Source organism: Microtus ochrogaster, linkage group LG1 (genome assembly GCF_000317375.1).
Source record: "Microtus ochrogaster isolate Prairie Vole_2 linkage group LG1, MicOch1.0, whole genome shotgun sequence".
Taxonomy (NCBI): domain Eukaryota; kingdom Metazoa; phylum Chordata; class Mammalia; order Rodentia; family Cricetidae; genus Microtus; species Microtus ochrogaster.
Genome location: NC_022027.1, coordinates 6930994 through 6944801, shown reverse-complemented (window position 1 = coordinate 6944801; position 13808 = coordinate 6930994). Strand labels below are relative to the sequence as shown.

At 38.4% G+C, this 13808-nt stretch overlaps 1 protein-coding gene across 1 annotated transcript in view; it reads right to left on the bottom strand.

Annotated features, from left to right (window-relative positions):
- The window catches only part of Asb3 (ankyrin repeat and SOCS box containing 3), a 56354-nt gene that overhangs the window by 12532 nt on the left and 30014 nt on the right, over window positions 1–13808 (bottom strand). Inside the window, exons 3-6 of the mRNA XM_013350741.1 lie at window positions 10817–10975; window positions 6173–6285; window positions 5505–5640; window positions 2037–2214 (exon numbers count right to left, since the gene is read on the bottom strand). Coding sequence (XP_013206195.1) covers window positions 2037–2214; window positions 5505–5640; window positions 6173–6285; window positions 10817–10975 — 586 coding nt within the window. The remainder of the gene's footprint in view (window positions 1–2036; window positions 2215–5504; window positions 5641–6172; window positions 6286–10816; window positions 10976–13808) is intronic.

The following is a 13808-nucleotide window of genomic DNA, read 5'->3' as shown; positions in this document are numbered from 1 at the left end:
TCCCTTCCTGGTCGTACAGAGGGCTGACGGTGATCTGTAAGTTTTTTTCCCCTTTAAATAAATACTACCCTGTTAATTATAATTCCAAACTGCTGTGGCATCGTTTGTGACTTACGTCTACAGATTTGTCTGTTGTCCTTGTTCACTATTATTTGTCTAACCACCACCATTACCTATGCTCCCAAATCCAATTTTATGTTTGGTATTTCAGGACCTAATAAATCATTTAAATACTTATTACATTAAATATGAAGTAGCTGGGATATTGTCCAGAGACAGAATGTCTGCCTACTATGCTGGAGGCACTGGGTTCAGTTCCCAGCACGGGGGATTGTATAATGACCAGTTGTGATAACACATACCTATAAGTCAGCAGTCAGAGGCTAAAACAGTATAGTCATGAGTTCAAGGCCTGTCACAGCTGCATAACAAGTTCCAGGAGTCAGAGCTACCTTGCAAGATTCTGTTTCACATACAAACAAAAAAATAACAAAAAATAAAATGAAGTATTTTCCTTCTTAAACACTAATTGGTTTTATTTCCCATTAGTAAAAATTTGGTTTTTGTTGTTTGGTTTTTCAAGACAGGGTTTCTCTATGTAATAGTCCTAGCTGTCCTGGAACTAGCCCTGGTAGAACAGTCTGGCCTTGAACTCACAGAGATCCACCTGACTCTGCCTCCCAAGTGCTGGGATTAAAGGTGTGCGCGCCACCACCGCCTGTCCCATTAGTAAGAATTTTTAAAGATGGTGAGTGGCAATGAAATGAGAAATTACATTTTTAATCAGAAGAAATTAAAATTTATAGTAAAATATTACATGCTCAGAAAAAATGCAATTAGTATCAATAAAGAAGTGGGGCTGCTTTTCCTGCCACAAGCAAACCTAAAATAACACTGGGGGATAACTAAAAGCACAGATGGACCATCTTTAAAAGCAAGTTTGGATGAAATCAGTGACAAGAGAATTCTCAAAATTGGGCACAATTAAGAACAAATTCCTTAATTTGTTTTGGTATCAAATTAAAGCTGTTAAATTTAAAGCTGTTAAATAACTGTTAAAAGATTTTTCTAAATAAATCACGAACAAAGAGAGAAAATGGATCTAACCATTTTTTGTAATGGACACAAAACTGGGTGTAGACCTGGGAAAAGTTGGTGGAGTGTGAAAGTGTTCAAAACATGTATGGAAGTCCCAAAGAACTGGTAATAAATTTTAAAAAGCAAGTAGAAGAAATATCAAATGTTGAAACCAAGTATTTTATTAAAAGAATCAACATGACACCTCTTAAGTATAATAAATGTGTCTAAGTTTTAAAGATGAGCTAGCAAAAGCATCTTGTCACAAGGCTTTCAGAGCTCTGTAAGGCCTCCACCTTCCTACTGTCCAAAGATAATGACCATTCTGTATTTTTAAGTGAACAACAGTAATGACCCTAAAGATTGTAAACATGATTTTTAAATCTGTCCATACTGATTTCTGGAAGGGAGCCTTATTCTTATTGACATAACCAGGTCACTAACTTCTAACATTTCCATACTCCCCAATATACTCTCTCAAAAATATGCTAAAAATTTTCTAGGGACTTTTAGCAAAGAAAGAGCTCCAGAAGCAGGAGGCAATGGCAGACTGGAGGGAGAGTAATGAATCCAATCAAATGGTTTAGGATGGGATGGACTACTCATCACACACAAAAGCTCCCTACAGGGAGATAGTAAATATTAGCGAGGCCATCAGACCACTAGCTGAAGAAGTGTGGGGCAAAGGGAAAGGACTGCCATTAGCTGAAGAAATCCTGAGGAAGATCCAGTAACTACTCCATCTCTACTCGGTCTTCCTCAAAGTGGGAAAATGAAAATTTTAAAGGAGTTGAGGAGAAGAAATCAGCATGGGGAGATGAGGAGGAAATCTAGGCATCCCTCAAATTGGTTACAGAAAGGAAGGACCAAGGAATTTCTGGAGGTAAAGGTGTGACTCAGATCTACCCTTAATTTGCTTTTAATTCGGAGAGCATTTTTATTCCACTTTGAGCACTTACTTTGTATGGCCCATTTGTGCAGCAGCATGAATAGGCAACTGCCAATTGTCTTCATTGCAGTAAAGATCAGGATCTGCCCCACCGGACAGCAAAAGTTCCACACATTTTATATGACCCTCTTGTGCAGCAATAAACAATGGAGTAGCTTTGTCCAAGGCTTGACAATTGATATTTGCACCTAATACAAAACAAAATATTAAACAATAATCCATATAAGTGTTTTAAAAAATACGATAACACAAATTTCTTTTTTTTAATATTTATTTATTTATTATGTATACAACATTCTGTCTGCATATATGCCTGCACAACAGAAGAGGGCACCAGATCTCATTACAGATGGTTGTGAGCCACCATGTGGTTGCTGGAAATTGAACTCAGGACCTTTGGAAGAGCAGCCAATGCTCTTAATCACTGAGCCATCTCTCCAGCCCACGATAACACAAATTTCAAACTGCCACAAAAAGCTTTCATAGTACAGCAGCTTCCCCCTTAGTGGATGCTGTTGGAGAAAATATATGTATTTTACTAACCTGTTGACAATCATTTAAATTGTTTTCAGTCTCTATCAGTAAGAGCACAAATGATCATTCATATTTTAGAATTCACTTTTAGACAAAAAAAAAAAAAAAACAAAACCCACATTCCGTGAAGGCTATTTATTCAAATCCCTCTTCCAACAAATACTTTGGCTTCAAAGTACAGATAGCTTTTAAAGATTTATTTCAACGTGTATTCATGATTTGTGTATATGTGTGTGTTTGTGTGTGTGTGTGTGTGTATACATATCTGTGCATGTGCATGCAAGTATCTATGAAGGCCAGAAGGGTGCATCGGATCCCTCTGGAACTGGAGTTCATAAACTGCGAGCCTACCTAACATGGATGCCGGATCTGAATCCCACCCTTCTACAAGGGCAGCACATGCTCTTAACCACTGAGCCATCTCTCAAGACCCAAAGTATAAAGATTTTAAAGGAAAGAAAGCCAGATGTAGCGATAAAGGCCACAATTCCAGTTCTTGGGAGTCTGAGAAACGAGCATTACAAGTTGGAGGCCAGCCTGTCTTTAAAAAAAATAAGAATAAATATAAATAACATTAAAGATAACTCCTAGGGAAGCATAAATTATGACACTTATGGATGTCACCAACTGATTTTAGACTAAGATTTAAGAGGGACTTTACCAGTAGATATGGCTGAAATATATGGGATCTATGACTAAAACTATATTAATTAGTCTTATTACTACTTTTCTTCCTTTGTGAGTATTGTATAGTAAAATCAACAATAAATGGGAACAATATTTTAATGGATCTGAGCAGACTGTAAAATAAAACTTCTGTTATTTTCATACTACTATATTCAGATTTGAAAAGGCAGTCAGACACAGTGGTGCACGCCTTTAAGCCCAGTGCTTGGGAGGAGGCAGAGGCAGAAGTTTTCTGTGAGTTAAAGGTCAGCTTGGTCAACATAATGAGTTTCAGGACAATCAAAACTACATAGGAAGATCCTGTTTCCATAAATAAAAAGCATACAAACAAAGATTTGGAATGGCTAAAAATGACCTTACTTATGAAACTTTTGAAAATAGCAGGTTACCCTAATCTTATCACCAGCAAATAATATATTAAATCTACTAAGACTTACACTATCACATGATAAAGCTAGTTTTTAAATTTCTCTAATATATCTCAGTATCAATACTATAAACATAGGGGAAAACTGACTATCTTACTCAAAATAATCTTACATTAAGTACATCTTAAACAAGCTACACAGGGTAAATTAAAGTTGGTGTTAACCTTCATGAATTGCAAACGTGCTAGCCAACTAGAATTGTCATGACTGGTGCATCATCTGCTGTCAGCTTCAGAGAGAGATAAATACAATCACTGAGAAAAGAGGAAGTCAATGGCAAGACCTGCTTTTTAAAAAAAAAAAAAAAACAACAAAAAACAAATTAACCTTCTAGTTTGAGTGACAACTTCAAAGTATCAGAAGTAATAAGAAATCAGTTCCTCTAAGACTACAATTGAAAAAATATAAAAAGTAACAGACACTGATGGTCATGATTAGAAGTAAGATCATAGTTACATTATAAACAGACCTTCATACATTTTAATTATACAAAAATTGCTATTTATATGTTTAGAGAGAAGAAAAATTAAAAACAAAGAAATACAAGAATAAACATGTCTTGATTGTGCCAAAAAAATATTAGTTTCTAGATCTTTGGTCAGCATTTAACACCCAGAGTCTGAAGTTCTTAATGTAAAATGTATCATTTCAAGAAGTAAGATATAAGTTCATAATTTCTCAGACACTTTCACCTCCAACTTCATGAAGGTTCATTTCTTCACTTCCTATCTTGACTTTATGTAAAGATGTATAAGGAAAAACTAGAAATAAGAAATATATGCCCTGTTTTTTGTTAAGCTTTGGTCTATTTGGAGGGTTTATTTTTCTGTTTGTTTGTTTGTTTGTTTTGTTTTGTTTTTGACACAGGGTCTCTCTAGGTAGTCCTGGCTGTTCAGGAAGTGACTACGTAGACCAGTCAGAAAATCTGGTGACAAGTCCCTCCTCTGACTACCCATGGCTTCTCAGGTTAGCTCTGCCAGAGCATGCACCCTGAAAGACTTTTAAAGCCCTTCTATATGGTGAACCCCTCTGGTCTGAAAATGTCACAAAAATAATGGCATGGTAACACTGCCTTCTCTGGCAAGGCTGCATGTCTAAGTAGTCACAGAGAATCGTTTAGCTGGTTATTCTGCCATTAACACAATACAATGCAAACATGTTTTGAAAAATCCATTTAAATAATCAGACAATTAACAAACCATTTGCTCTGGCCAGACTCTGACTCACTTGGTTAAATGCTTGATGCACAAACATGAGGCCTGAGTCTGGATCCCCAGCAGTGAGGAAGAGACAGGTAGATTTGGTCAGCCAGCACAGCCAGATCAGTGAGCTGTAGGCTTAGTGAGAGAACCGTTCTCAGAAACAAGGCACAGAGTGACTAATAAAGACATTAATACTGAACTTTGACCCCCACATTCCCATGTACATTAAGTGTACACACATACGCATATACACACATACACAAACACACTGGGGTGGGGGGAGTGAGCAAGTGAGTTTGGGGAAGATATATGCCACACAAAACATACAACTCAAAGGCTTAACACACAAAATGACCATCTAATAAACTAACCCTAGAGTAGATGTGTACCTAGAAAGCCACTGAACTGCAAGACGCCTGCTCAGGACCACCATATTCCTATGTAGATCAGTAAGAAGGATGTGTGTCATTGCTGGTAACATACTTAATAATAACCAGGACTGACATCAACTGTGTATACTTTTATCTGCAGCTCACATAAATTTCATCACCTAATTCAAGAACCATTCTTTCCAGGAATACCGTTTAAAAACTTGCTCTTCCTAGCACAAAGGCTGATGGCTCTTACCAGACGACATAAGAATGTTCAAGCTCTCTAGCTTCCCATACTGAGCAGCCACAAACAGGGGTGTGATTCCAAAGTCGTCCTGGCATTCTCTGTCTGCTCCATTTTTAAGAAGCAGTTTTATAATCTCAGCATTTCCCTGAAGCACAGATACATATTTTATATTAAAAAATCTTTCTTGTTAAAGAAAAACTTCAAGAAAAAAAAATGCAGTGTCTTGATAAAACGGATAGAAAAGTCATGACTAATCAAGATTACCCTACACTTTTGCACAACCCATTAAGTATCAACATACTAAAAATTGGTCTCTAGCAACGTTAACCCTTAAAGTCATATAAAATTAGATTACTAACTTAAGCAGTAATAAACATGCCTTCTAAACATGTAATTATAATAAAATATACCACTTTTCCTTATCCAAGATTCTGATCACTTCATAACTATGTGGCCAACATTTTAAATTTAGATAATCCTACAGACCAAAGCAGCTCTGGTCCTGTAGCAGCTCGCTTATTTAGAATGGTCATTATTATTTAGACTGCCTTTCTGTGTTGTACTAATCATTACAAACCATAGGCAAGTAAGAAGCAAGAACTGTATAGAACTGCCATTATAAAAAGGGTAAGCCATACAATTTACATGGAAATGAAAAAAATAAATTCAGAGATTACCTGGAAAGAAGCCTGGTGCAAGGAATTCCATCCACACATAGAATGGAATCCATTGACATTTGCTCCATGTTGAAGCAACAGCTTCAGAACATCTATCTGTCCACTTTCAACAGCTGCAATACAGCAATCAGAGAAATTACAGTGAGCAAAAAGATATTTCTAGGACTCGACAGTTTTACAAAGTTCTAATCATTTTATACACCTCGGAATGCACAATGCTATGATCATTCCTAAACATTTATCACAACTATCTCAGCCTCATTTCATATGCATAGGCCTTTCTGCATACTGGGCTAGGGAGATGGCTCTGTGGGAATATCCTTGCTATGCAAGTCCCTAAAACACATGTATACCTGGGCTGTAATCCCAGTACTCCCACAGCTATAAGCGAAGCAGAGATGGGTGGATCTACAGAAGCTCAGAAGGCAGACTGGAGTATGCAGGGGTGAACAACAAGAGACCCTGACTCAAACAAGGTGGGGACAACTAAGGCTCTCCTCTGACCTCTACATTTGAAACACCTCCTACACGCATTTATCTTTCACACATACATGTGCACACATTCAGATTTAAAATAAACTATACCCACATGTATTATTTTCAAACTGCAGAAAATTGAAGGATAAAGAAAAAGAAGTCCAGGGTTGGGGAGATAGCTCCGCTGGTGAAGTACCTATCACGGACATTTAAGGACCTAAATTTGATCCCCATAACATACTCTTAAAAAGCTACTAGACATGGGGCTGGAAAGATGGCTCAGTGGTTAAGAGCATTAGCTGTTTTTTCAGAGGACCCAAGATCAAATCTCAGAACCCACATGGTGGCTCACAACCATCTGTGGCTCTAGCCCCTTCTGGCTTCCTTAGACACTGAACACATGCAGTGCACAGACGAATGCACACCCAAACCTATAAGAAGGTGGGGATAAAAAGACAAAAAAACAAGACATGATAGGCAGCACTTATAAACCTAGCATTGGAGAGCGAGAGGGAGGCAGATCCCTGAAATATACTTGAAACTGATTTCATTCACCCAATTTTGAGATATACAACTAATATTTAAACATACTGTCTGCAATCAATGTCAATCATAATTGATTAGCTTAGAAACTAAATAACATGCTTATGGTAAAAATACTTCATCAATTTAATCATTACAGTAAGGCTGGAGAATTGTTTATTGTTTATTGGCGACATATAATTACTAAACTTGAATTGCATTATATCTATACATTTATACAAAGTTTGCGAACTAAACTGCCTTTTCCTCAACTATGTGCTTACACACACTTTTTAAACTTGAATGTAGTTCCATAATTCATGTGATTCTCAACAGTAAAAATGTGACAAGGAATACTATGAAATAAAACAAACTTCTTATACTAGATTATTGCTAACCCATTTGAGAAGTATGCTACAGAACACTATTCCAGAATCAATCTAGAAACGAAACAGAGAACAAACGTTACGTGGTGGTTTGAATAGGGACGGCCCTAGAGAGCAGGGCTGTCAGCTGAAAGCTCAGACACTCACCCTTCCTCCAGGTCGAGTTCTACATGTGCTCTATTCTCCATTATGCACTTCATTTTTATACACAATTCCACAGTAAAATGGGTTTTTTGTTATGTCAGTTTATGCCAAGCTTTCTCACTACATCTTTTATGAACCAGAAGTTATTTGTTATCTGTTGCAGCTTTCAATGGCATCTGAGGGCACTGAGACAAAAACTACAACAATAACGACTTTTCCCTTTTCTACTGCTGTTCACGTATTCTGTGTATCCTCAAGTTGGTTTTGACTACAGACAAGTACGGCTTTGACAACTGCAAAGACAACAGAGTTGTTTAAGGACTATTCTGGTACAAATGATTATTACCGATTAGTTGTGATTAATGTCCTTCCTCGTCACACACAAGCAGGAAGGACATCCTCGTCACATACACACTGCTTGTGTGTGACCAGGAAGGGAATTGAATCTATCATTTCAAGACTGTCATTAGGAATACAGGATTGCCTGCTATTACTCCTCATTTCTTAACTAAAGTTTATAAATATGATTATAAAGTGGGACTTTCCCATAAAAAAATTGAAATTAAATCTCTCTCTCTCTCTCTCTCTCTCTCTCTCTCTCTCTCTCTCTCTCACACACACACACACACACACACACACATTCAGAAAGATTTCTAAAATGTATCATAATCATTAATCTTTAACCTCAAATGTTCGATATTTTATTGACATTTAGAAGATTTTGTCTAACTATAAAGCTAAAATTCTATCTTAACAAATTCCTCATATATAAAGCCAGGTGTTGTGCACACATTTGATTACAGCAGTCAAGAAATAAAGGCAGGAAAATCTCTTGAGTTCTACATATCAACTTCCAGTCCAGTCATGACTTCACAGTCTAAAACAACAAAGTTCGTACGTGCCCAGTGGTTAACAATCATAAACATAAACAAGTGCTGGGGAAAATCAAGGCTTCATAGCATAAGAAAAACGTCATGGTGACTACCTAAATACAGCTGTACATGTTATCACTGGTATTTCTAATGGCCATTTAGATACCAGAGAAATCATATCCAGGAAAACACATCCTGCAGTCACATATAAGACAAAACCCTAAAATTCTACTACCCTTTTATGTACTAATTAGCATCCATCTATTTTCTCTGCACCAAGTTAAGAGAAACACTGTAATTTTTCAAATCTAATATCCCTAAGGGATGCTAGCTGAGTGGTACAGAAAGTACATAGCATGTGTGAGACCCTGGGGTCCATTACCACCACTAAAGAACAAGAGTAAAACAGCCGCCCTAAACTTACAGTCTTCTCAGACATCTCCAAAAGCTTTAACACTAGGTTCCATAACTTTTACTATGACTCAAGTTTTTAATTCTTATAGCAAAATTCTCTTTTCAGGAATCAATTTTATAAGTACTGATCCACATTATGATTTATTGAAATAAATTATTATTCTGAGGATTCCTTAGCAAAGAAAATATGTACACACCATAAACTGTCCTTAATTCCGAAGATTCCTGCTAGTGAAGAAGCCATACCAGTCAGTAATAATCGTATAGAACTGACCAGTGGCAATAACAATGAAGAATAAAGGATAATGGATTATGTAATCATCCAGTTTATAGTCACAACCATGCTATACAGCAGCTCTACTCACTATCACTCACCAATTGCTGTTAATCTGCAAACTGCTTGTCATCAGCCCATACAAGATGAGACGTTTGACCAAGATGGAAAACAACTTTACCCCTAGTCATTATCTTTAGCTGAGATTTTTCTCAAGGTGGGACTTCAAAGATGAAGCAGTGTGATGGCTGCATTCTGGCTCAAGCCTCTTACAGGGATAGACTGACACTCTGAGTAGCACTCACTCACTGCTCCATGGCATCTGTTGGGAGCCTAACTCCTAGTTCCCAGCCAGTCTGGGACTAGTGTGTGAAGTCAGCCCAATGACGAAACTCTGATCATCTGTTTCACAAAAGTGGCCCTAGATAGCCTGAGCTGTTTTTACTTACACAGTTTCAATGGTTTGCCTGAACAGTTTTACCATCAATTTGTTTCCTTTTGTATCTAATAATGTTTACATTAATTGATAATGAAGTCAGGCGGTGGTGGCACAGGCCTTTAATCCCAGCACTAGGAAGGCAGAGGCAGGCATTACGCCCTGAGGTCAAATTCCCAGTACCTACATAAATCTCCAGGCATGACCATGCATTTATAAGCTCAGGGCTATGGGGACAGAGACAGAAGGACTAAGGTTCAGTATGATAAACTGGTGTCAAGGGCATACTGCAGAGAGTGACAGCGCAGGAAACCAATGTCTTCTTCTGTGTGCACAGGCTCTTATATGTATGCAAACACACACACACACACACACACATCTTAAAGCTGAATTTTATAACACATAAAAATTTTAAATATGTTTACATTGACAAAAAAGTACTTCCACTGATATTTTATTTTCATGTGACTAACAAATACTAGATAGATACTCTCATTTTTTAAATGAAGCAACAAGCTTGCAATAATTAAGTGGTCATACAAGTTATATGTGGTAGGACCAAACTAAAGTCTAAGATATACTAATTCTACTCCAATGACATCCTCTGAATTTCCACGTCTCAGTCAATCTGAGTCAACCAGTTAATAAAAAAATGTTCCTAAGACTCCAACAGAACCAGAGAGATAGAGGGAATAAAATAAATGGTTATTAGCAGTGGACAACTGAAGATTTGGTTATGATCCTTAAGGAACTAACAGTTCCACACTGAAGAAGTCTGACTCATGATCCACAGGTAACAAATTATTTCTTCCATATAGCCTTAATCCTTTAATACTAAGAAAAAGGAAACAAAATCTTAGTAGATAACCTTGCAAGGATTGCTCTAATCCAAGCATCACTGGTCTTCAGCACTACCCCGGGCAACAATTCACCATGGGTTTTGCAGCTTTAAATAAACATTTCCAAGTCCTGAATACTACCATCACCAAGAGTAGAAAAACAAGAGAGAAACCTTTAAAAATAGCCTTTCAGTTTCAGAACCAAAAGAAATATTCTGTAACAGTTTACTAAGAAAAATATTTCTAAAAGTACATCTCTACCAAAAATAGCATACATAACCTAAAAACAACGGTGTGGTTTCTTCTAAAGTAGTTGCATTAGGATCTGCTCCAGCTTCCAAAAGAATCTGCACGATCTTCCAGTGTCCTTGACTAACAGCGAGGTGTAATGCACAGAAGCCCTCAAAAGTCTTGGTCTTAATGTAGTTTTCCGATGAGTCTGTGGAAAAAGAGAAACCTGTTAGACAAAAGATTATCAGTTCTACTTCTTGAGTCTGAAAAACAAAGACTATATGAGGAACTGAATGAAATACTAAAATGCCAGTGTTGTCAATGAACAGCTCTATGAGGAAGGATTCCCGTGGGAACAGCCCCTTGGTATTCATGCAAGGGAAACTATGCTCACACACTGTCACCACTGCAGAGGCAATGGGACTGAGAGAATGGAGCTGATAAATGAGGCAAAGTTTCATGCAATAGCCAACTTTATTCAAAGCATCAGACAATTTATACTCACACGGAGGGTTAAGAAGAGTCACATGAGTAAAGTGTATAATCACAAGGACAAACCAAACGTGGCAAAAACATGTTTTTCCATAGAAGCAATAGTCATTTGTAATGAATAATCTGAAGTAAACTCACTCCTATCTGCTACAGCTGGGAGGAGCATGAAAATACATTTCAAGAACAATTCTATGTTCTGAAGAAATTGACATCACAGGACTCCTGGGTTTTTTCGTTGTTGCTTGTTTGTTTTTTGTTCATTTTGTTTTGTCTTTGGAGTTACCTCACAAGGATTCAAAATTCTTCTCTCACAACTCCATTCTTGAACCATGTGCCAACAATGTACTGCAGGTTTTCTAGTCTAACTTGTGATGAAGGAGAAGAGGGAATGGCAGGGGTTGAAAGGCAAGATTTGAGGCAGATGCAGCAGCAAATATTTACTCACTGAAATATTAACAAACCCGATTTTATTTCTATGAGAACAATTTCTATCATTACTTCCTTATATTCAACTAATAACATAAGGGCAATTTTGAATACTTCTTTTCATTTTTATGCGTGTACACATATATGCATGCTTGTGTGCAAAGGGAAGTGAATACGCACATATGAACCTCGTTCAGAGGCTGGAGGACAACTTCAAGTATTGTCCTCAGGAATACCATCAATCTCCTCTGGAAAGGAGCTCACAATTAGGCCAGACACGCTGCCCAGGAACCCAAAGGATCATCTCCACCTCCACAGTACTACCATGCCCAGAACTTTACCTGGGTGCTGGGACCCAAGCTCTGGTCCTCAAGCTTATAAGGCAAGCACTTCACCAGCTATCTTCCCAGCCCTTAAAAACTCCTTGTTGGGAGCATAGTATGACGGTTCTTGAACCCACAGATCTCCAGAGAAACCAGGAATATTAGGCACACAGAACTGTCTTTTCAATGGGAAAGATGAAGAAAAATCAGTTTTCTATCCAGAAAGCTGAGAACTGGAAGTGACAAACATCCCAGTGATGTGCATTATCTGTGGGGCCAGGCCATAGCAAGCTCTTACACCCAAGACAGAGGAGATAAGGAATCTAAATAAATGATCCTTACAGCCAGAAGCTCCCCCTTTCTAGACCTGGATGGAATGGGGAAATCCTTGGACTTCCCACAGGGCAGGGAACCCTGACTGCTCTTCGGACTATAGAGGGAGGGGAAGAGAGGAGAGAGGAGTGGGATGAGGGGGAGAGGAGTGGGGGGAGGGGGAGGGAAATGGGAGGCGGGGAGGAGGTGGAAATTTTTTTCAATAAATATATATAAAAGAAAAAAGAAAGCATATTTAACAAATGGTGCTGGCATAACTGGATATCAACATGTACAAAAATGAAAATAGACTCATATCACCATGCACAAAACTCAAATGCAAATGGATCAAAGACCTCAACATAAAGCCAGCCACACTGAACCTTATAGAAGAGAAAGTGGAAAGTACACTTGAACGCATTGGCACAGGAGACTGCTTCCTAAATATAACTTCAGTAGCATAGACACTAAGAGAACTAATAAATGGGACCTTCTGAAACTGAGAAGCTTCTGTAAAGCAAAGGACACAGTCAACAAGACAAAATGACAGCCTACAGAATGGGAAAAGAGCTTCACTAACCCCACATCAGACAGGTCTGATCTCCAAAATATATAAAGAACTCAAGAAATTGGTCACCAAAAGAATAAATAATCCAATAAAAAAAAAGTGGTGTACACATCTAAACAGAGAACTGTCAACAGAGGAATCTAAAATGGCTGAAAAACACTTAAGGAAATGTTCAACATCCTTAGTCATCAGAGAAATGCAAATTAAAACAACTCTGAGATTCCATCTTACACCTGAAAGAATGGCCAAGATCAAAAACACTGAAAACAACTTATGCCTGAGATGTTGTGGGGTAAAGGGAACATTGCTGCATTGCTGGTGGGAATGCAAGCTGGTACAGCCCCTTTAGATGTCAGTGTGGCATTTTCTCATAAAATCAGGAAACAACCTTCCTCAAGACGCAGTAGTACCACTTTTGGGTATATATCCAAAGGATGCTCAATCGTGCCACAAGGACATGTGCTCAACTATGTTCACAGCAGCTTTGTTTGTCATAGCCAGAACCTGGAGACAACCTAAATAAATGCCCTTCGACCAAAGAATGGATAAGGTAAAGGTGGTACATTTATACAATGGAGTACTACAAGCAGAAAAAAAATAATGACATCTTGAAATTTGCAGGCAGATGGGTGTTGTTCTTTTTAAAAATGCTGCAAGATCCCCAGCGGCAGTAGGTAGCAGAAATGCTGTAGGTCCCAAATGGTGGCAGCAGGCCATGTGGTGGCAGGCAGCGGGCTCTGGGAGCAGCCAGTCCCAGGCAGAAATGGCTGCTGGTCCCAGAGCAGCGGCCCGAGCGGTGGTGGTGGTGGCGGGCCACGTGGCAATGGGCCCCAGGCAGAGACGGCTGCTGGTCCCCAAGCAATGGCTGGTTCCAGGCAGGGAGACACATGGCGGGTGGGCAGAAGACAGAAACATGGATA